This window comes from Euprymna scolopes, chromosome 46 (genome assembly GCF_053919585.1).
Source record: "Euprymna scolopes isolate OS-2025 chromosome 46, ASM5391958v1, whole genome shotgun sequence".
In the NCBI taxonomy this organism is placed as follows: domain Eukaryota; kingdom Metazoa; phylum Mollusca; class Cephalopoda; order Sepiida; family Sepiolidae; genus Euprymna; species Euprymna scolopes.
Genome location: NC_136527.1, coordinates 98,833,441 through 98,857,484, shown reverse-complemented (window position 1 = coordinate 98,857,484; position 24,044 = coordinate 98,833,441). Strand labels below are relative to the sequence as shown.

The 24,044-nt window shown below is 35.6% G+C and overlaps 1 protein-coding gene across 19 annotated transcripts in view; it reads right to left on the bottom strand.

Annotated features, from left to right (window-relative positions):
• Positions 1-24,044, bottom strand: part of LOC145270654 (RIMS-binding protein 2-like) — a 1,565,000-nt gene that overhangs the window by 1,119,574 nt on the left and 421,382 nt on the right. Inside the window, exon 1 of one of the 19 annotated variants that reach the window (XM_080126285.1) lies at positions 2,699-3,074. The exons of the other annotated variants lie outside the window; for them this stretch is intronic. Within the exon in view, the coding sequence (XP_079982411.1) occupies positions 2,699-2,734 (36 nt within the window). The 5' untranslated portion in view covers positions 2,735-3,074. Of the gene's footprint in view, positions 1-2,698; positions 3,075-24,044 lie in introns of those variants that run through there. 19 annotated transcript variants of the gene reach the window in all.

The window sequence follows — 24,044 nt, the reverse complement described above, 5'->3', positions numbered from 1 at the left end:
ACCGATGTATTGGAAAATTCAAGATGGCGTCTGATTCTCTCTTTAACACGGTAAGTTTGGGAAAAGGTGGTATAAATAAAAAACTATACAAAATACTATTAAAAACCCACCGAATATATGTCAGCCTATGTCACGGTAACATATATTGAGCGAGTTTTTAACAGTATTTTATCTGGGTTTTTATTTATAACACCTTTTCCCAAACTTACCGTGTTAAAGAGAGAATCAGACGCCATCTTGAATTTTCCAATACATCGGTAAACACTGTATGTTTTTCGAGCTGAATAAACATGTTACATTAAATAAAAACACGAAAAATATATCCAGTTTGGTAGAAAAGTAACTTATCTTGCCTTTGATAACATTTATTTGTTATATATTTGTTTTTTTGACAACTTTTTCGAATCTATGTGTACAGTAATACAAACCCAAAAGACGATATGTCGTAAAAACAAAAGTAAAAACAGTATTAAAGAAAAAACAAGAAATTGTTGAATGTCTCGAAAAAAAAAAAAAAGTGAAAAAAAATATGTCGAACTGGTTAGGAAAGAAGAAAACTATAAATGTAAACCAATCTCTTAGCAAAAACAGCGCCGGTTTTCGGGTGTGCTGAAAACGAATATCACAGTTAAATTTGTTTTATGATATGGTGACTAAGTGACTAGAAAATGGGTGCTCATTTTACGTTAAGTTTATATAAGAAAGTGATCCCCCACTTTTTGAAAAAGTACCTTCTTCATATCATGAAAACTACTAATCTGCCCCAAATTTAAATGTGATATTCGTTTTCAGCACCGCCGAAAACCTTTCAAAGTCGTCATTTTAAAGTTTTTTGAGGAGTTGGAAAGAAACTTGGGGTTTGTATTACTGTACACATAGATTCGAAAAGGTTGTCAAAAAAAAAACAAATATATAACAAATAAATGTTATCAAAGGCAAGATAAGTTACTTTTCTACCTAACTGGATATATTTTTCGTGTTTTTATTCAATGTAACATATTTATTCAGCTCGAAAAACATACAGTGTTTACCAATGTATTGGAAAATTCAAGATGGCGTCTGATTCTCTCTTTAACACGGTAAGTTTTTTTTGTTTTTTTTATACAGTAATCACCACTTATCAAGGCCCGGAAGCCACTCAGGGATAAGGGTTATTGCAAGTACATTAAGTTAGTGAGGAGATTTGCTGAAGTGTTTACTTAAGGGGGCGGTTCATTAGGAATTTGTTAACATTGGACTTGAAGACATCCAAGTTGTAGTCCGGAGGGAAGCAGGCAGACGGAACAGAGTTTCACAGGCATGCAGTTCTAAGAAAGAAGCTTTGTTCATGGAATCCGCGTTTTGATTTAAGCACAGATATAGAGTGGGGGAAATTTTTCACAGTGGATTCAGCTAGACGTGTGTTTTTCGTGAAAGATTGGCGAGGGGGGACCAGAGATTGGAGTTCCGACGAGCATCTGCCATGGAAATAACGATAAAACAAGGACAGGCTTGCAACGTCTCTTCTGTGGGAGAGAGGTTGCAGGGTAGAGAAAAGGGCATCCCCCACTAAGCCACGAAGTCTATTTTGTACTCTGTCAAGGCAGAATAGGCTGTTTTTAGCAGCTCCTGCCCAGATATGGCAACAGTATTCCATCCTTGGACGTACTTGGCTTTTATATAGATAGAGAATTGCATCAGTAGTGAGATATCTGCTGGAGCGGTAGAAGGATCCCACCATCTTTCCAGCGACCTTGGCAACAGACTTGATGTAAGTGTTCCATTTCAGATCAGGAGTAAAGGTCAAACCCAGAAGCTTGTCAAAACACGGAGCCTCACCCAGACGAGAGCCATCCATCACAATTGATGCCAGCTGGGGATCAGAGCGTTGATGATGTAAGGATAGGAGTTTGAGAAAAGGTGTTATAAATAAAAAACCGGATAAAATACTGTTAGAAATTCGCTCAATATATGTTACCGTGACATAGGTTGACATATATTCGGCGGGTTTTTAATAGTATTTTGTATAGTTTTGTATTTATAACACATTTTCCCAAACTTATCGTGTTAAAGAGAGAATCAGACGCCGCCTTGAATTTTCCAATACATCGGTAAACACTGTATGTTTTTCGAGCTGAATTAATATGTTACATTGAATAAAAACACGAAAAATTATCCAGTTAGGTAGAAAAGTAACTTATCTTGCCTTTGATAACATTTATTTGTTATATATTTGTTTTTTGACAACTTTTTCGAATCTATATGTACAGTAATACAAACCCGAAACTTGACATTCACCAAAATTTCACTTAATTTTATTATTTTTTTAATTTTTTTTTTTTTTTACAGCGAAAAAACAATTTGTTATATTACCGAGCAAAAGATTCGATTTTTAGAAAGAAAAGTTAGTAATAAAGATGGGGAGGGAGTGTCGGCGTTTTACATGGAGTTATCTCCCCGTGGCATGTTTTAAAAAAAAAATCCAAGATGTCTACCTTCAACACGCTGTCATAAAAACGTGTTTTTCCGCTGTAAAAAATGAAATAAAAACTACACGATCAAATTTAATGAATTTTTTTTTCGGGGATCTTCAGTCCAAAACGGATACGTACAATATAACCTTTTTTTTTTTCGCTATTTTAATTTTTTAATGTCTTCATTAAACTGTACAAGTGCCCAAATTCATATCTAAAAAAATAAAATAAAAAATAATACCAACCAATTTGGCCATTTGTAAAGTTTCGTTACAAACCATTTCCTGTAGTAAATCCACCAAAAAGTAGAAGGGGTCAATGACGAGAGAATTTGGGGTAAATACGCTACGTAGTCTGAGACAATTACATCATAGGGAAGAACGTTCTGTTTTCTTAGCGAATTGCGTAGAAAGATGTGAAAAGAAATAATGGAATTCATATATTTCGTGTTGATGATAAAAATACGGATTTGGAGCAGGAAACATGCCATCACTAGTCATTGCAGGGGAGAGGGGCCAGGGGGTGAAAAAAAGAAGGTTCAAAGAAATTCAGGCGGGGAATATAATTGAAACTGTAATGTTTGGTCACGTGAGGGGTTAGAATCTTGTGGTGAGAAATAATGAGTTTTGGGGGGAAAAAAAAAACATGAAGATATTTTGGAAATTAATTCTCATGTTCTTTCGTTGAAAAAAAAATGTTCATTCACGTTTGCTTATCAAGAAAATAAAAACGCTATTTTTTAAAAGGCAGGTAGAAAAAAAAAATGGTAATTTCTTCATTCCAAGAAGCGAAAAAGGTGAATCTTGAAAAAATAATTAAAGAAAAAGTTGCTATTATGTTTTTGCGTTTTGCGTAAAAACACTTGCTTTTTATTTTTTTTTATTTTTTAGTTGGAAGAAAGATATTTTTTTTTTTTTTTTCTCAATTGGAAGGGTATTGTTTTGCTTTCCAATTCTTATTTTCGGTTTGGAGAATATCGATTTTTTTTCCAATTGGGAGAGTACCGATTTTGTTTTTTGTTTTATTTTTCACCCCACTTGGACAATTTTTTTGTTTTTTCACTTGGGAGAGTATTGATTTAATTATTTTTAACTTGGACAAATATTGATTTTTTTTTCACTTATCAGAGTATTGATTTCTTTTGTAGTTTCCCCTAACACTAATATTGATTTTTTTCCCCAATTGTGAGAGCATTGATTTTTTTTTTTCAAAGAATATTGATTTGTTTTTTCAAATTGTGAGAGTATTGATTTCTTTCTGTTGTTTTCCCTTGGACGAATATTGATTTTTTTCCAATTAGGAGAGCATTAATTTCTTTTGTTGTTTTCCCTTGGACGAATATTGATTTGTTTTTCAATTGTGAGAGTATTGATTTCTTTTTTATTTTATTTTTTTCACAGAATATTGATTTTTTTCCAATTAGGAGAGCAATGTAATAGTATCGATTTCTTTGGCTTTTGTTTTTCACTTAGACGAATATTGATTTTTTTTTTCAAAGAATATTGACCCCCCCCCCAATTGGGAGACCATTGATTTCTTTCTTTTTCCCCTTGAACAATATTGATGTTTTTTTCCAATTGGAATAATAGTGATTTCTTTTCTTTTTTTTCACTTGGACCAATATTGAATTGTTTTTTGTTTTTTTTTTCAATTGGAAGATTGGCTTTTTTTTTTAACTGAGTACTGATTTTCTTTCAACTAAGAAAGTATAGATTTTTTTTATATATAAAGAAATAATTTCCCTTTCAATTAAGTTTTTTTTTATTATTATTTTATTTTTATTTATTTTTTTTTTCGCGTTAAAATTATTTCGACTCTTTTTACTTAAAACGAAAAGGTTTAAGGAGGAATAATTTTTGCTTAGATTTAGAAATAATTTTTCTCCGGCAATTTTGTTCGAGCAAATAGTTTTTAAATAATTGAAACACATGAACATGTGTTATTTAAAAAAAAAAAAAGAAACAAAAAAAAAACTTAAATTTTCAACTCTTTGCTTGATGCGTTTTCTGTCATTCAGAAAATAAAACAACCTTAAACAATGACGTATCAAATCCTCCTTCAATAAAAATCAATGTGTTTATTTATTTCTCTTTTTACACCTGTTCCCGATTTAAAAAAAAAAAAAAAAAAAAGGTCTGAAGTCCAATAAATACGGAAGGAGGCTAATAATTCCTTTAATTTTTTTATTTTTATTTAAAATCAAAAGTACCTTCAACTAAACTCCAATCCTGCCGAGTCCTTTCAGTAATAAAAAAAAGGCCAGTGTCACCCGTAATAATTATCGAAATATATTTTTTTCATAAACATCGTACATAAATCCAGATCCGAAAGTCCCAAAATATTGCAGTTTTTAATTATTTAATTTCTATTATGTTTTTAAGGAATTTACGTCATTTTGTTCTCGCTAACGTAACACGAGACACTACTTGCGTTTCGAAGTAAATAAACACTTTAAAATAAGTGAAAATGACAAAAACTTATCCAGTAAGGTAAAAGTCATTTATCTTGCCTTTGGTAACATTTATTTGATATATATTTGTATTTTTGACCAGCTTTTGTTGTCTTTATTAATAAATTCCCGAATTTTTTAATGCAAGATGTCGAAAGTTTTTTTTTTTTTTTTTCATCCAGGGTTCGTCATTTTTTTTCTTCTTCCAAAATTTTAATTTAATATCCTTTCATGTCATTTGCTTCAAAATAAATAAATCTTCACAAACTAAGTTCGAAAAAAAAAAAAAGAAAAAAAAAAGAAAAAAAAGTAAAACCGGCATCTTCTCTGCAACTATGATACAATTTCACCGATACACACCGACTTATCGTAGTTTTTTTTTGTCTTATTTTCATTTATTTAATTATTATTTTTTATAAAAAAAAAAATAAAAAAATTTCCGGACTTTGAGTTCGGATCAAAGTGTAGTATCTATTAATCTATTCTTGGCAGCAGAAATCTATTTAGACTGAGGCAATTTTCGTACCCCCTAATTGGAGAACTGGATTTTGCTCACATTAAAACTGACCTTGTGTCTAACTTTGCTCTCGTATTTATTTATCATTTTATTTGTTTATTTTTGAATGAGGTGCATCCTTTCTACACTAGTGGCTCCTCCGAAAAATATATTGTTTCTCTCCCAAAAAAAAAGGGTGGGGGCCATTACAACACTCGACTTAATAAAATTTTATTCCCGTCAGAAATCCTTGCCCTTTTGGTCAGTGTTGTGTCTGTTCTAATACTACACGTAATCTTTTCTGTCCTCGGTCAGTGAACGAGAAATACTTCTTGACTGAGGCAATTTTTATTTTGGTCCTAATCGAGAGCTAGAAGCTGGGGTTCCCTACATTACAAAATGACTTCGTGTCTGACTGCCACTTTTTTATTCGCTAATAAGACAAATTCTTCGAGTTACTTTCGAATATAGAAAGGTCACAAGGCTGCCAAGTTTTTCAGGATTGGATCAAAGTGCAGCATCTGTCCTCCGTCAGAATAAAAAAAAAAATCTTCATTTTTAAAATTTAAAAATGAAGAATTGAATCCTTTTGAAGGAGGGTGGTCCCACATTAAGGCTTTTAGTCACATCCAGCCCTTATGGAGAGGAGACTATCCCACCTTTCGGGCTAGGATCTAAGTGGAATTAGTGTATATAAACAGATTCACGATTCGGGAAATTTCTAATAAAACGTCCCCTGGAGTAAATGCGGTATTGTGGTGATTGACGATTCGAGTTAATAGTATTGTGGCCCTAAGAAAAGGCCATGAAGAAAGACTCGAACAACGGGTTTAGGTAGAAACAAATATACTGTACAAGTTGAATAAGATTGTCAGCATTTTCCGACTTAAAAGGCAGTTTTTGTAGTTTTGCGTTTGAATCGCGATAATTCCCCTTTGCGAGTATTAGATTCGGGATTTTTTTTTTTTTTAATTTTTTTTAAAAAATCAAATCAGAAGTGTTCATTACGGGTGAATAATAGGTAAGTCCCCATACCAAGTAGGATAGACATTTTTTTAGTTATAGTGACCAAGGACACCGATTTTTTCCGTGCACTTTTGAATGGCCGCCTGCCTAATTTGTTTAAAATGTAAATTCTTATAATATTCGCCAGTAAATAGTTGCAAATATAGTTGCCGTCTTCAGTCGAAAAAGAAAAGGGGGGTGGGGAGAACTATTCTGATCCAGAGTGGTCCCTTTTTTTTACTTTTTTTTTTTTTATCGCGTGTGTTAGATGGGATGGATGGGGTGGGTAAAGTTTCTTCACACGTTAACGATCGGGCCTAAACTGTTTGCCCTTCGTGGGACGTTAGGTAACATAGGTAGCAACCAGACGCGCATATTTAAAATACGTTGCATTTAAAAGTTCAGTTTTTTTTTTTGTTTTTGTTTTTTCTGCGAAGATTGTAAAGTTGGAAGAAGAGTTGAGGAAAAATACAGAAAAGAAATAGCGAAGACCTTTTTTTTTTTTTTTTTTTTTTAAGTCGGACTTGTGACAGAGAAACGAACTCGGCACAAAATGACGGTGGGTCTGGGTCGGTGGAGTGCGACGAGACTTTAAGGAAAGCGCATTCGCATTGGGTGGTCAAATTAATTACCCCCCACACCCACCCCACTCGTGTGTGCGCGTGCGCGCTTAATTTTACAAATTGACCGGATTGACTCGGGTCTCTCTCTCTCTCTCTCTCTCTCTCTCTCTCTGTTTCTCTTTCTCTTCCTCTCTCTCTCTTTCTTTCTCTCTTCCTCTCTCTTTCTTTCTCTCTCTCTTTCTCTCTCTCCGGACATTTAACTCGGTCAAACTAACCTACGTAGTTCGCACCTTTTTTTTTTCCTTTTTTTTTTTCCTTTTTTTTTTTTGTATTATCTCCAGTCGTTTGAGTACTTTTTAGAAAGAAGCGGGAGGGGGGGTTCTTTAGCCTTTCTTTCATTTCAACAGATTTTCAAAGTAAAACTGAGCGAAGGTAAAAAAAAAAAAAAAAAACAAACAAAAAAAAACGCGCCAACATTGAAAACAGGTGAAGGGGGTGGGGATAGTCGGTGAGGTATGATTAACGCAACAGTTTTTTTTTACCTCACCCCCCCCCCCTCTTCAGTTATTTCCGTTTAGCTCGGCTCCTTTTTATTTTATGTTTGCACTTGTCTTCCTGCCCCTTCTTAGACAAAGATAACGAGGGGGGGGGGCTTCCACTTGGTTAATTGAGTAGTTTATTTTTCATGACTTGAATATTGACTCCCCCCCACCACCACATACAAAAAAGAATAAGTGGGGGGGGATTTACTATTCTAAATTGAAGAGAAAAGAAAGTCCGTAATCTTATTCTTAACAAACGCACAATGTTGCGTTAGCTTTAAACGAAACTTTGTTAACACAATGTCTTGAGGAACGAGGAAAACGAGGCAGAACGAAAAGTGTAGGAAAGAAGAGGAGGAAAAGAGGGAAGAATAAGAAAAACGGGGAGAAAGAGACGAGGAAAGAGGGGGAGAAAGAGACGAGGAAAGAGGGGGAGAAAGAGACGAGGAAAGAGGGGGAGAAAGAAACGAGGAAAGAGGGGGAGAAAGAAACGAGGAAAGAGGGGGAGAAAGAAACGAGGAAAGAGGGGGAGAAAGAAACGAGGAAAGAGGGGGAGAAAGAGACGAGGAAAGAGGGGGAGAAAGAGACGAGGAAAGAGGGGGAGAAAGAGACGAGGAAAGAGGGGGAGAAAGAGACGAGGAAAGAGGGGGAGAAAGAGACGAGGAAAGAGGGGAAGAAAGAGACGAGGAAAGAGGGGAAGAAAGAGACGAGGAAAGAGGGGGAGAAAGAGACGAGGAAAGAGGGGGAGAAAGAGACGAGGAAAAAGGGGGAGAAAGAGACGAGGAAAGAGGGGGAGAAAGAGACGAGGAAAGAGGGTGAGAAAGAGACGAGGAAAGAGGGGGAGAAAGAGACGAGGAAAGAGGGTGAGAAAGACACAAGGAAAGAGGGGGAGAAAGACACAAGGAAAGAGGGGGAGAAAGACACAAGGAAAGAGGGGGAGAAAGACACAAGGAAAGAGGGGGAGAAAGACACAAGGAAAGAGGGGGAGAAAGACACAAGGAAAGAGGGGGAGAAAGACACAAGGAAAGAGGGGGAGAAAGACACAAGGAAAGAGGGGGAGAAAGACACAAGGAAAGAGGGGGAGAAAGACACAAGGAAAGAGGGGGAGAAAGAGACAAGGAAAGAGGGGGAGAAAGAGACAAGGAAAGAGGGGGAGAAAGAGACAAGGAAAGAGGGGGAGAAAGAGACAAGGAAAGAGGGGGAGAAAGAGACAAGGAAAGAGGGGGAGAAAGAGACAAGGAAAGAGGGGGAGAAAGAGACGAGGAAAGAGGGTGAGAAAGAGACGAGGAAAGAGGGTGAGAAAGAGACGAGGAAAGAGGGGGAGAAAGAGACGAGGAAAGAGGAGGAGAAAGACACAAGGAAAGAGGGGGAGAAAGAGACAAGGAAAGAGGGGGAGAAAGACACGAGGAAAGAGGGTGAGAAAGAGACGAGGAAAGAGGGGGAGAAAGAGAGAAGGAAAGGGGGGCAGACAAGGTAGGGGGGAAAGAAGGGGAAGAGGGGAGGAAGACAAGGGGGAGGAAAAGAAAGGGGGTTAAAAAGAGACAAGGAAAGTTAGAAATTAAAAATTAAAGAGAGGGGGGGGGCAAAAGACAAAACGGTATATATGGAGAGAGAGAGAGAGAGAGAGAGAGAGAGAGAGAGAGAGAGAGATCGGCAAAATCAATAAATCTATACCTCTATTATTTTTGTGTGTATCGATATTCATATTAAAAACCCTTTTTTCTCTTTATTTAAAAAGAGAAAACACAATTTTGTTATATATGGGTCGTGGAATTGCATTCATTAGCAAAAGATCTAGCTAATTTTCATATTCTTTTAAACATTCATTTTAATTAGTTCCCTATTAGTTTTTTCGGTTTTCTTATGGTATGATCATCTTTAGTTAACTATTACGTGTAATTATATTCATGCAGATATTCTACATGATTTATACTTGCATAATATTTGCGTAAAATCTTTACAGTAAACAAAAAATTGTTTCCATATCTATTTATGTATGCGTATATATTTCTGTTTAAAAAATTGCCTATCAACCTCCTTTGTCAGTTTTTTGGTCTACAGACAGGAAACTTCATATATAGGGTATTCGAACCCATGGGAAACTTTATATTTGGGTTTTAGCCAGGGAAAACTGGCGCAAAAGTGTGAAAATTTAAAAAAATGAAATTTGCGAGGTGAAGGTCGAACGACAGCATTACGAATATGCATGTGTAACGTAATAGCTATTGATTCATGTTTTAATTTTTAGCCTTTTTTTAATTATTTATTTAAAAAACAAAATACAATTTTCTAATATATGGGTTGTGGAATTGCATTCACTAGCAAAAGATCTAGTTAATTTGCATATTCTTTTAAACATTCATTTTAATTCCCTATTAGTTTTTTCGCTTTTCTTATGGGATGATCATCTTTAGTTAACTATTATGTGTAATTATATTCATGCAGATATTCTATATGATTTATACTTGCGTAATTTTTGTGTAAAAAGTTTATAGTAAACATAAAACTCTTTCTACATGGTGTCCCAAAAGAAGCTGATGGTTAAAAAAAAAAAATAACTTTCTTAATTTTTTATATTTTTCTTTTATTTCTTTAGATCATCTAGAGTAACCTTTCCAAGGTCATCATGAGTCGTTACACTACCGAGGAGCGGATATTTATCGTAGAGTTGTATTTTCGGTTGAATGAGTCAACAGCAGAAACTCAAAGAGAATTTCAATGAAACCTCAACACAAGAAATTCCCCCTACTCCCAATGCAATAAAAGCTATGGTGGCTCGATTTCATGAGCAAGGGTCTGTATGTGACCTCCCTAAATCTGGTAGACCCCGTACGGCAAGAAGTGATGAGATTAACCAGAGAGTGTGGCCGAGGATCCATCCACATCAGTAAGAAGGAGATCAAGTCAAATTGGAGTTTCTCGATCATCTCTTCACAGAATGCTTCATAAAGAGGGCAAATTTCCATATAAAATTCAATTGGTGCAAGAGCTTCAGCCAAACGATCCGGAAAAAAGGCTGGAATACACCATGCAATTCCAAGATTTGGCCAATGAGGATCCAAACTTTCTCAAAAACCTCATTATGTCCAATGAGGCCCATTTTCACTTGAATGAGTTCATAAATAAGCAAAATTGCAGGATTATGGATCAGAAAATCCCCACACAACAGCTCAACAGCAATTACACCCTAAAAAAAGTGACAGTATGGTGTGGAGTAATGGCGGATGAGGTAATCGGAATTTGAGTAACATCATTTTTTATAACTAAAATTAGATCTTGTAAAAAAATATACCCTAGATTAAGTTGTGAAAATAGAATTAAAATAAGTAGACTATGATATCTTACTATATCTCAAAATATCACGGAGAGGCTCATCTACCCACATATGAAAATTTGTAAGCATGACTTTAATATCGAGGAAGTTAATGAAATTTAAAATCAGTCAGCTTCTTTTGGGACATCCTGTATATATATTTATATACGCTTAAAACATTTTGCTTACCAAACTCCTATGTCAGTTTTTGGTCTACTGACATGAAACTTCATATTTGGGCTTTAACTCGTTCGGTGCAGAAGCGCGAAAATTAAAAAAATGAAATTTGCCAGGTTAAGGTTGGATGATGGCATTATGAATATGCATGCATAACGTAATAGCTTAACATAATTAAATCCTTCTAACATAAATATCCAGGTTGTCTTTGATGGTTGTACAACTCAGACCCGGATATATTGAAAGAGTTAAAAACAATGAAGTACCGATGGAAGTACTGTATGACAGTTTTCACATAGAGACTCCAAAAAAGGAAGCACCACAACGGAAAATACAAGTCACTCTCCAAAATCAAAAAATTCGCAAACGCAAATTTTAAAGAGAAGTAAAAGAAAAAGAACTGATTTTTTTGGACAAAGTCAAAAAAGAAAAAAATGGTGAAGCGAAATTCTAGGGAAGAATTTAGCTTGGGAGGAAGGTGATATAATGGACTGATCCAACACCCCTCAAATGAATGGACTGTTACGTCTATAAAAAGACAAGCAAACTCTCCTCACGTGGGAGACAAAATTTAGTACTAAGCTGTCAATGGACGCTTAGAAATGTGTGTACCTTTTTACCTAAATAAACCCTTTCTGTACAACCCCAGTAATGACTTGTTATTCATATAATCTACGATATAACACCTTCTAACATAAAAATCCAGGTTGTCTTTGATGGTCGTACATCTAAACAATATGATATAAATGTGGGCGTGCCTGAGAGGTATATCCTTGGACCTTTAGTATTCCTAATATTCATTCATTACCTTCCCGACAAAATTGTCTGTGAGATGGGTATATATGCTGATGACATCACGCTCTATAACAGACACGACAGAAAAACAAATGAACACATATCTAAGGAAATGGCACAAACACTAGAGGACGACCTCCAATCTGTAGTGGAATGGGGACAGAAATGGATGGTCACATTTAATGCTACCAAGACTAAACTTGTTTCCTTCAATAATTACAAGAAACCTTCTCTATCACCAATAGCAATGACCAAGACTCTTTATCAGAAAGTACATCTTTTAAATTCCTTGGCCTAACATTCACAGGAAACTTGAGTTGGAACAATTACATTGAGAGTATTGCCAGGACCGCTGCGAAGAGGGTAGGCTCTCTCTACCGTGCTAGAAAACTAGTTACGCCTGAAAGTATCCTATACCTCTATAAGGCCACCATTCGCCCATGTATGGAATATTGTTGTCATATTTGGGCTGGTGTATCTGCTACTAGTCTCTCACTCCTAGACAAGGTTCAAAAGAGAGTCGCCAACCTGATAGGTCCTGAACTGTCATCTAAACTTAAGCCTCTGTCCCATCGATGAAATGCTGCGCCCCTGTACTTGTTCTATAAGTATTTTAATGGTGAATGCTTTGACGAAATGCAAGCACTTGTGCTCCCACGACATAAATATCCTTGACAAACCCGACAAGCAGCTAAATCCCACCCCTTCACAGTAGAGATCCCTAGATGTAAGAGCGCTTTCTACTCCAGTAGTTTCTTCCCCAGAACCTCCAGACTTTGGGAATTCCATTCCGGCTCCCTGCTTCCCCAACTGTACCGACATGCAGAAGTTCAAGTGTAACGCGAACCGACATCTTGCTGCCCAACTCCCTACATAGTACCTCAGTAGCTTATGTCCCTGATAGTAGCCCTCTAAATCAAAGTGGTAATGTGCCTTGTTTGGGGTGAAAATGTAATAAAAAAAAATAAATAAATAAAATAGCTACTAGTTCATTAGCCATTGCCAAACGAACGTGAAAACAAGAACGAACGATCCCATGACGTCAGACTTGTGTTAACTGTACGAACTATGGAAAAGCAGAAGCGACTTAATGATTTTTTTTAAAACCTTTATCTTCTTCAAACTGCAATTAATTAATCTTTGTTATAATTTTGGTTTGGTTTTGGGTTTTAAGATTTACACAGATTAATGATTAATAATATTATAAACATTTGTATATTAAATATGAAATACGGTTTTACTGAACGTTCATTTGGTTAACTACCGGCTTCCATATTTTATTCGGTAAAAAGAGAAACAAAATATGAGGGGGGGGGGCTAAAAATGCTTAATATTTGTGCAATAATATTTTCAAATCGGTTTTAATCTGGCGATAAAATAGCTGACAAGAGCCATGTTTATATTAAAACTTAATATTTAAAAAAAAAAAAAAATTAAACAATTAATTAAAAATTTATGTTGTAACGGAACATTTTGAAATAATGGAGTTTTAATCTTTTAAAAATTAATCAATTTTTACGAAGTTTCTTTTTCTTGGCAATTCAACTGATTATAGTTGATATTAATTCGAAAAAAAAAAAAAAACGCTATTTAAAAAATAATAATTTATATTTTTTTTAATTGCAACTTCAAGGTAAGTTTTTATTCAATACGTGTATTTAAATTTTTAAAAAAGAAATGTTTTATTTATTTGAACTCTTATGTTTCATAATAAATAGAAATTTCGATAGATTTAAATATATTTTGTTCAAATTTCGAAAAATATAAATATGGGGGGGACACGCACTAAAAAAGTATTTTCCCTCGTATATTTTACGGAAACTACATTTTATATGTAATTTCATTCTAAAATGGATAAGTATCGAAAATTTAACGAAAATCTGACCATTAGTTGATTTTTGCTAGATTTATTAAAACAGGGGTATGTTTTCACGTTCGAAATGCTTACTGCATGGGAACGTTATTTTAAAGCGTCAATAATGTAAACACGATTTTCGTCTCGCAATTTCATTATTTTCGTTTGATGAAAAAAGTTTTTTTTAGATTATTACAAGTTTATTTTGCCCTTCTTTTAAATGGTACAAAAGTTATATTGACAATATTAATTTATAATAAAGTTACATCGTTTTTCATATTTTTTTTTTTTACATAGGCATCACCACATTATCAAGGCCAAGAGGCCACTCAAGGATAAGGGTTAAAGAGTGTACAGTAGAAATTGTAGTAATCATTAGTAATGAAAATTTGGTAAATTTTATAACTTATATGGAACGGCTCATCAAGAACTTATTTACGGTAGACTTGAACACAACCATATTGTAGTCAGCCGGAAAGCAGGAAAACGGAAGACAATTCCACAGGCGTGCAGTTCTAAGAAAGAAGCTTTGTTCATGGAATCTATGTTTAGGTTTAGGCACAGATAAAGAGTGGGGGGAATTATTGATAGTGTTTACAGCTAGACGAGTGTTTCTTGTGAAAGTTTGGCGAGGGGGGACCATAGATTGAAGCTCAGTCGAACACTTTCCATGAAAATAACGATACATCAGAGACAAACTCGCAACATCTCTTCTGTGAGATAGAGGTTGCAAGGAGGACAAAAGGGACATCTCCTACGAGGTTACGAAGTCTATTTTGAACTCTATCAAGGCAGGACACGTCCTTTCTAGCAGCTCCTGCCCAGATGTGGCAACAGTATTCCATCCTTGGACGTACCTGGCTCTTATATAGATAGAGAATAGCATCAGCAGTGAGATATTTACCGGATCGATAGAAAGATCCCACCATTTTTCCAGCGGCATTAGGGGGGAGGGTAATTCTGTGGTGACTTTTAGAGGTGCCTATAGTTCATGTTTTAATTTTTAGTTTTGCAGCAAACATGTCTTCATAGCTCAGGCATTAACGTCAAAGGAGGCTGTCCTATCAGCAGGCGCAAAGTACTGGGACTGCTGTATTGCCATTTGGTGAGTGGATCTGGACCATGCAGTAGTCTCTGGTGGGGCCTCTCGATGCCATACTAGTGGGTAATTGTTACGGCTTTACCTTTTCATGTGCTACAAAAAAAAAAAAATTCCTGTCTTTTTCTCTCTTACTTTCCCTCTCTGTACTGCTCTAACCAAGTATGCCGACCTGTTCCACAAATCCCAAAACTTCAACAAGAAACATCTCAAAAGAAAAACTCAAATAAACCTAGAACCTCTTCCTCCAACGTAGACACCTACTACCAGGTCTCCTTCTCCAACATTAGGGGTCTACATTCCAACCTTCCAGAGGTTGAAATCCAATTACAGGAGACACAACCGGACATATTCTTTCTAAGCGAAACTGGAATAGGGCCGACCACTTGCGTAGATGAGTTCATAATTAACGGATACTCTAACTTAACATCTAAATCTGACCCCCAAGATCGCCATGGCGATGGAATATGTTCTTACATTAAAGATGGCTTCCCATGTGGCAGGGATATCTCTAATTTACCTTATATGTGCTTCCGGGTTGCACTTGCTTACACCACTGCATTTATAGTTGCCCTCTATCGGCCCTACAATAGCGGAGTTACTATCTTTAAGAGTATATCTGAGAAAATAGACCACATCAACCAGAAATTGCCCCCATACTTACGAAACAATTTAAACGTTGCCTTAAGGAGAAGTGCTTTCCAACACCCTGGAAAACCTCATCAGTATGCCCTGTATTTAAGAATTCAGGTGAAAAGTCATCTCCCTCTCAGTACAGACCAATAAGTCTCCTGTGTATCATGAGTAAGTTGTTGGAATCCATATTAAATAAAGAAGTAGTCAACCACCTCAGCAGAAACAACCTTCTTAGTGACATGCAATATGGTTTCCGTTCTGCAAGATCTACCGCAGACGTGTTAACGGTTATATCTCACAGGATTAGTGAATCTCTTGACAAATGCTTCCTTTCTAGGGCAATTACTCTTGACATATCAAAGGCCTTCGACAAGGCCTACTTCACAAGATCTCCAGCTACGGTATAACTGGAAATATTCTATCATTAAATCATTTCTCTCTGATAGGCTCATAAGAGTAGTGGTTTATGGACAAAAATCAGAGGCCTGCAGTATTAATGCTGAAGTCCCTCAAGAGTCCATCCTGGGCCCAACTCTCCTCCTGATCTACATCAATGATCTCCCTAAATACATACATAAATCATTCGTTGACATCTATGCTGATGACACGACCATCTACAGCAACACATCAAAGGCTGTAAATGACAAAGCTCTCTCTGATTCTCTCTCCTCTGATCTTGAACGAGTGGTTCAGTGGGGGAAGACGTGGCTGGTTACCTTTAATACATCTAAAACCAAACTCCTATCTTTACATCATCAACGCTTTGATCCCCATCTGGCAGCAATTGAAATGGATGGCTCTCGTCTAGGAGAAGCCCCATGTTTTGACAAGTTTCTGAGTTTGACCTTCACTCCTGATCTGAAATGGATACATCAAGTCTGTTGCCAAGGTCGCTGGAAAGATGGTGGAATCCTTCTACCGTTCCAGAAGATACCTCACTACTGGTGCAATTCTCTATCTATATAAAAGCCAAGTACGTCCAAGGATGGAATACTGCTACCACATCTGGGCAGGAGCTGCTAAAAACAGCCTATCTTGCCTTGACAGAGTACAAAATAGACTTTGTGGCTTAGTGGGGGATGCCCTTTTCTCTTCCCTGCAACCTCTCTCCCACAGAAGAGACGTTGCAAGCCTATCTTTGTTTTCTCGTTATTTCCATGGCAGGTGCTCGTCTGAGCGCCAATCCCTCGTCCTCACTCGCCAATCTTTCACAAAAAACACCCGTCTGGCTGAAACTACTGTCAATAATTTTCCCTAAACGTAGATTCCATGAGCAGGGCTTCTTTCTTAGAACTGCATGCCTGTGGAACTCTGTTCCGTCAGCCTGATTCCCTCCTGACTACAACTTGGACGTCTTCAAGTCTAACGTAAACAAATTCCTGATGAAGCGCCCCCTCAAGTAGACACTTTAAATATCCACACTAACATACTGTACTTACAATAACCCTTATCCCCGAGTGGCTTCCGGGACTTGATAAGTGGTGAACACCTTGTAAAAAAAAAAAAAAAAAAAAAAAAAAAAAAAATTTTTCGTTTTGATTCTCGGTGATGGCGCACGAGTCATGTTCCTTTTTTTTTTTACTTTACTTTTTAAATCTTTAATATTACTATATATTGGGTCCAATATAATCTATATATTTATAAAAGTGTCTGTGTATCTGTGTGTCTGTCTGTCTGTGTGTATACATTTCCCTATGCAATAACTGTCAATTTTAAGTCTACAGACTCGAAATTTGATATACAGGGTACTGAGATTTGGGAAAATCTTCGTGATCGGTTTTCGGACAGAAATTTGGCTGTTAAGGGGTCAAAGTTCAACGATTTGACCTTAGAGAACTCTACCAAACTCCTCTAACAATTTGGGGTCTAAACACTTGAAATTTTAGATATAGGTTCCTTGGATATGGATCAAACTTAATAATTTGATTTGAGCTCCAAACAATAAATGTCAAGGGGTCAAAGTTGAAAAAAATCGACCTCTTGCGGTCTCTACCATATTACTCAGACAATTTCTGGTCTAAACATTTGAAATTTTACATAAAGGGTATTCAGAGATAGGGCAAGCTTTTTAATCGGTTTGGATCGAACATTTTTAGTTACCAATATATAAATGTATGTATGTATGTCTGTTTGCATGTCTGCCTTAAACTTTCAACAGAAGCGACCGATACCAAGATCAGTATCGTTTTGAAGTTCGACCTTTCAGACGACAAATATCGAAAAATTGTCTAAAAACATTAATATCTTCACCTTCAACTGGGCACTTTTTAATAGGAGGGGGGTCGCTTTGTGCACCGATATTTTTGAAAGTTATCCTCTCCTTTCAATTGTCTAGCCTCAATTTAAACCTACATAACTTCCGGTTTGGTGGCTGTTGTAACAGCCCAGACGTCAGGGGTTTTTTCCTATTCTTTTCCTCCTTTGCGGTACAGGTTTGAGCCTGCCTTCCTACTACCACTTTTTTTTTTTTTTTCAACATACACATCCAAACACCTGGGTAACGCCGGGCTGAAATGCTAGTCTATAAATATAAAAGCGAAAATGTATGTATGTATGTATGTGTGTGTGTGTGTATGTGTGTTCGCTTTTTCTGTGTGTCTACAAAAGGCTTCTTTCAGAGAAGCGATCGGTCGGTTCACAACTTTTTAAAACTTTTTATACCACATATAAATCGTAATATCTCACAGTTAGCAACGAAGCTCGCCTGTCTATTTAATTTGCTCGATTTCAGGAAGATAAATATTCAATATTTGTCGCTCGCCGCATGTGGGTTAGTCTTCTTCCTATAACATCTTGGGGGTGGATAAAAAAGCGTTCAGCAGTAAATGAAATACTATCCCGCAGTCAAACTCATTAAAACGGGCACCTGCTAAATCCAAGTAATTAAATAAATTCAAACGTGTTTCCGTTAGCATCTCGCGGTGGGGCAATGGTTAACATCGCACGTTTTTTTTTTTTTTCACACTTTAATTTACAACTTTGCCTCGACGGTTCGGGTTCGATCCTCATACTTACTTTTTCTTTTTTTACCCCCCCCCAAAACACCAGGGCAACGCCGGGTACCCCTCGCTAGTATAATACAAAATCTGCATTAATGAAAATATTTTATTTAAGCGTAGTGTACGACCGGGCAATGCGGGGCGGCTTGCTAATAAACAAATCGACCAATTTCCACAAATAAAACAAATGGAAAATTTCTATCGTTATAGAATGCAATCAAAACGTTTTTTTTTTTACTTATTTATTTATTTATTTTTAATTTATTTTTTTTTATTTATTTAATATTTTTTTTAATTTTTTTATTTATTTAATATATATTTTTATTTTTTTATTTATTTAATATTTTTTTTAATTTTTTTTTTATTTATTTAATATTTTTTTTGTTTTTTTATTTATTTAATATATATTTTTTATGTTTTTATTTATTTAATATTTTTATTTATTTTTTTTTTATTTATTTAATATTTTTTTTAATTTTTTTATTTATTTAATATATATTTTTATTTTTTTATTTATTTAATATTTTTTTTTATTTTTTTTTATTTATTTAATATTTTTTTTGTTTTTTTATTTATTTAATATATATTTTTTATGTTTTTATTTATTTAATATTTTTATTTATTTTTTTTTTATTTATTTAATATTTTTTTTAATTTTTTTATTTATTTAATATATATTTTTATTTTTTTATTTATTTAATATTTTTTTAAATTTTTTTTTTATTTATTTAATATTTTTTTTGTTTTTTATTTATTTAATATATATTTTTTATGTTTTTATTTATTTAATATTTTTATTTATTTTTTTTTATTTATTTAATATTTTTTTTGTTTTTTTATTTATTTAATATATATTTTTTTTATTTTTTATTTATTTAATTTTTTTTTAATTTTTTTGTTTTTTATGTATTTAATTTTTTTTTTGTTTTTTTATTTATTTAATATATATTTTTTTGTTTTTTTATTTATTTAATATTTTTTTTATTTTTTTTTATTTATTTAATATTTTTTTTGTTTTTTTATTTATTTAATATATATTTTTTTATTGTTTTTATTTATTTAATTTTTTTTTTTTTTTTTGTTTTTTATGTATTTAATTTTTTTTTGTTGTTTTATTTATTTAATATATTTTTTTATTTATTTATTTATTTTTTTCTTTTGTCTTAATATCACAAACTTTTGTTTCCCTTTCGTCCTTCGTCAAGCGACACACCGTTGCGACAATGAGGACGTCGTGGCGTGAGAGACGAAACAGCTTACACTAATATGCAAATTACGAAAGTAATCCTGACAATAAAACATTTTAATAATTTCCACACATTATTGATTTCTGGTTTTTCCTGTCAATCATAGCAAATGGAATCAATGGCACGTGTTCAACGGCGCAAATAGTCCCACGACCAAGTCCAGGTGACAAAAGACGAGGACACGTTTTCTTTCTTTATTTCTGTCTTTCTTTTTTAATGGTAGAATAACACAAGGCGAATTTATCTCAAAGGGAAATAATTGGCTCTAACAATAAAAGGTATGTAGGTTGGTTGGTTGGTTGTTTTACGGCATATCAACCCTTTTCGGGTTATTTAATGCCGAATCCAAAGATTTTGAAGAAAAAATTTTTAATAGAATATATTTGTTGTTTTCAAGTCGGTTTCTATTTAACCCATAGTTGGAACCCTAACAGGTAGTACTACTCCGGGTCAGAGTGGACCTGGGAGCAATGGTAATTAAAGGGTGGCTCCACACTCCCCAAAGCCCACAAGCTAGGGCCTCACCACTGGATATAGTTTAAGGTCATATCCAGGACCCCCATTGAGGGACTTTTACCCTCTGCAGGGGGGCAGTCGGTGTATTCTAATGCCCCACCGACAGGGCCAGGTGTGTAGGAGACTAGGATATATATATAAATCCTAATCCCGTTACAAAAAAATAATGAAACGAATGGAATTGAAGGAAACAAAGACTCAATTGATGGATAAGATAAACGTGTCGCTTATTTACTGTTAAAAGAATGAATGTTTTAGATATAACATGTGTTCATGTCCGCGCGGGTGTAACCATCGTTTGTTGCGGGACTGGTGTTGTAGAAAGAAAAGGAAATGTGTGTTCATCTCAAGTTCGGGCCACTATCGTTTGTTCGCGCGTGGGAAGAGAAGTGAGTGATGTAATAGAACGAGAAATGGCAGTCCATCGTGTAGACAAAGAAAAGGATAGAGGGCTGACGTCAGTTAGCAGTCAGTTACGCGAAAGTGTTCTCAGGGACCAGTAGTAGATAGAGAGAGAGAAAGAGTGAGAAGTGTACATACTGTTTGTTAGCTTTTTGTCCCACATAGTAGCAAGTGGTATGAGGTACGCGCCTCCCGAAAGGGAGGCGACGGTTCGTCGAACCTCTCAACCCGAGAGCTGGTCCTAAAAGGAAGAAGCCGCTTATGCTCTTTCTTTTATACTTGTTTGTTTCCATTGAAAGGAAGTGACGTCATCCATCTGTGTGTGTACGTGTGCGCGTATGTGAGTACATGTGTGTATATACACGTGAATGTGAGTATGTACGCGAACGTGAATATATGTACGTGTGTGGACGTGGGCGCGTATGTTTGTGTGCGCATATGTATATGACAAGTAATATAGCTTGAAATGTGAACGCGTGTTTTTGTGTGAGACTAGAAAAGGCTCGCGCAGGTGTCGTGATATGATTTGGTCTTCTAAAGTTATCCACTAGATTGTAAACACAAAACGAGGCTAAGACTCCTTATCTTATGACTAGGGCTATGACAACAGCATATTCTTTTCATTGTTTTGACTCGAGTATATATCCGGCTGTTAATCAACCGAGAACCACATCACCCTATATAAAAGCATATAAGATAACAGCTATACACTCGAGAGTAAAAATGAAAAGAATCGGCTGTTGTCTTAGCCTTAATAATGATTTTACAACGAAATGAACGTTGTTATTATCCTGTGCGCCCAAAATCAACAAAGATTAGACCATTCCTGTAATGATCCGCTCTCTGGTTATTTTGCGGTGGGAGTTTAGTTCTGTGCAGTTCTAGGAGGTTTATCCTCACAGACTTTGCTTTCTCTTTTTGAGAAGTGGTTAGTTTATTGCTAATCGCCTGAGGCGTCCTCACTGGAGAATGCTGACTAGGCTGCTCAAGCACTTTGTGCTGGTCAGAGGGGCGCCGACATCTAAATCCCACTTGTCGATTCTAGTGTCACAGTTCTTGCATTTGGTTGGTTGTTTTTGTTTTACGGCATATCAACCCTTTTCAGGTAATTTGATGCCAAATCCAGTGATTTTGAAGAACAATTTTTTTAATAGAATATATTTGTTTTGTTTTTTTTCAAGTTGGGACCCTAACAGGTACTACTACTCTGGGTCAGAGTGGACCTGGGAGCAATGGCAATTAAAGAGTGGCTCCACACTCCCCCAACGCTTGCAAGCTGGGGCCTCACCATCGGATATAGTTTAAGATCATATCCAGGACCTCTTGCAGTGGGAGAGAATTAAATACCATTATTAAATAGTAACCGGAGACGACGATACATTTTTTTTTTTTTTTTTTTTTTTTTTTTTTTTTAAATGGTACATAAAAGGTAAACTAACACCACACTCTATAACAGACACGGTGGAAAAAAAAATGAACATATATCCAAGGTAATGGCGGAAACCCTAGAGGAAGACTTCCAATCTGTAGTGGAACCGGGTCAAAAATGGATTGTTACATTCAATGCTGGCCAGACTAAGCTTCTTTGCTTCTCTACCACCAATAGCTAAAGGTACATAACCTGAAAGTACTTAGTTTAAACCCCTCACCTTAAAGTTTGCAGGAAAAATGAATTGGAACAGATGCATTGAGAGCATTGCCAAGGCTGCTGCAAATATGGGCTCTCTCTCTCTCTCTATTCCAGGTTCCTGCTTCCCTAACAGTGATTCCAAACAAAGTTTAGCAGTTCGAAAGAAAAAACTATCAGAGTAGAAGTTCAAGTGTAATCTTGCTGCTCAACTCCCTACATTAGTACGCCTTCAAATTATGTCCCAGATAGTAGCCCCCTCTACATCAAACTGGCACTAAGCCTTGTTTGGGGTGAAACTGCGATAAAAAAAAAAAAAAAATGTTTCATGAAAAAAACAAAAAAAAAAAGAAACAATTTGTCTCTAAAGGAGATAATGGGCTCTAACAAGAGAAGGTGTCGTGATCATGTGATTTGGTCTTCCAAGATATCCACTAGATTGCAAATCCAAAACGAAGCTAAGACACCTTCTTTCACAACTTACTTTACAGCCAAATGAGCATTTTTGTTATTATTGGCTCACAAGGAGCTTTCACACAGGTCATCAAAGATCTGATAACAACCTGTGGTGTTCCCTAGGAGCTGAGTGACAACAAGTCTCCCCAGATTTCCAGTACTCTCTATTTCCGTCGATAGCATTTGCAAATGAATTTGCGTTATCACAACAGCCACTTACCATTGATTTCTCGCTGGCAGTGGCCATAGACCTCCCCTAGGTCCCAGTTCCCGTTGCACTTGTCCAGCGGAGGTCTGATCAGCGCCCTCTACTCAATCTTTCCATCCTCCTTAACCTTTCTCAGCTATTTGGTATTACTCGTTTTTTTTTTTTGCAGGGGGGGGGCAATGGGTTGGGGGGGATAGCGAACTTGTAGATATGCAGCTTCAATGTTCTTGGTTCCCTGTAACGCTTCTTCATGTTTTGCCTTTGCAGCAGTTTGTCTGGGCCGTGCATGTGGCTCATGTGTATCAGTTTCCGCATTCAAGGATTTTCCGTAATATTCCAGCTATTTTCATTATTGCTATAAATTATTATGGTACTTCTACACTATTGGGCGTGTATTGTATTTGTACCTAATAAATGGAGTTTTCAGATAAAAAACAATGGTTTCAACTGATTTTTTTTTTTGTCAATTCTAATAAGTTACAATGGTAACTTCCAAATTATGGCAGACGAAATTACCTGAAAATTACTGAATCATTAAAAAAAAAAATGACTTTAATCATGTTAGCAGGTGAAAAATTGCCGCCATCTTGTTTAATTCGAAACAGAAAATTTACCTCTCTTTTGAACTCATCAAATTCTATTTTTTATTTTCTTTAATAAATAATTTTCTACCTTATCGATTTTCCGTGATTTTTGGATATAATCATCTTAGAAATACGAGGAATACGTGAGTAGATACCATTGTTTTCATGTGAAATTCGGTTTTATGATTTCCAAAATTTCGTCCCAATAGTGTAGAAGCGCCGCACATCTTTATTACTACTGTTATTTTTATTATTATTACTTTTAGCAGCAGTACCAACAGAAGCCTTGGTGATAAGACGAATGCATGGGGTTAAAACCCAAGTAATCCCAGTGACAGACTGGCAGACCTCGAAACCTCAAACCCCAAACCCTGCCAGAATTGAAGGAAAACATCAGGAACGAAATAAGGGAGTTAAAGAGCAATCTAGAGATTCTGCAATCTGTCATGAATAGTGTTTTATGTGACATCTATTCTATAAAAGCGAATATGAGTGTCTGTGTCTGTGTTTGTGTGCAATTTTTTTTGTATGTCCGGCAAGGCTTTTTTTCGGGGGGGGGGGGGGTACTATTTCTTAGAACTTTTTATATACTCCCTAGATTATAATATCTACAATTTACGAA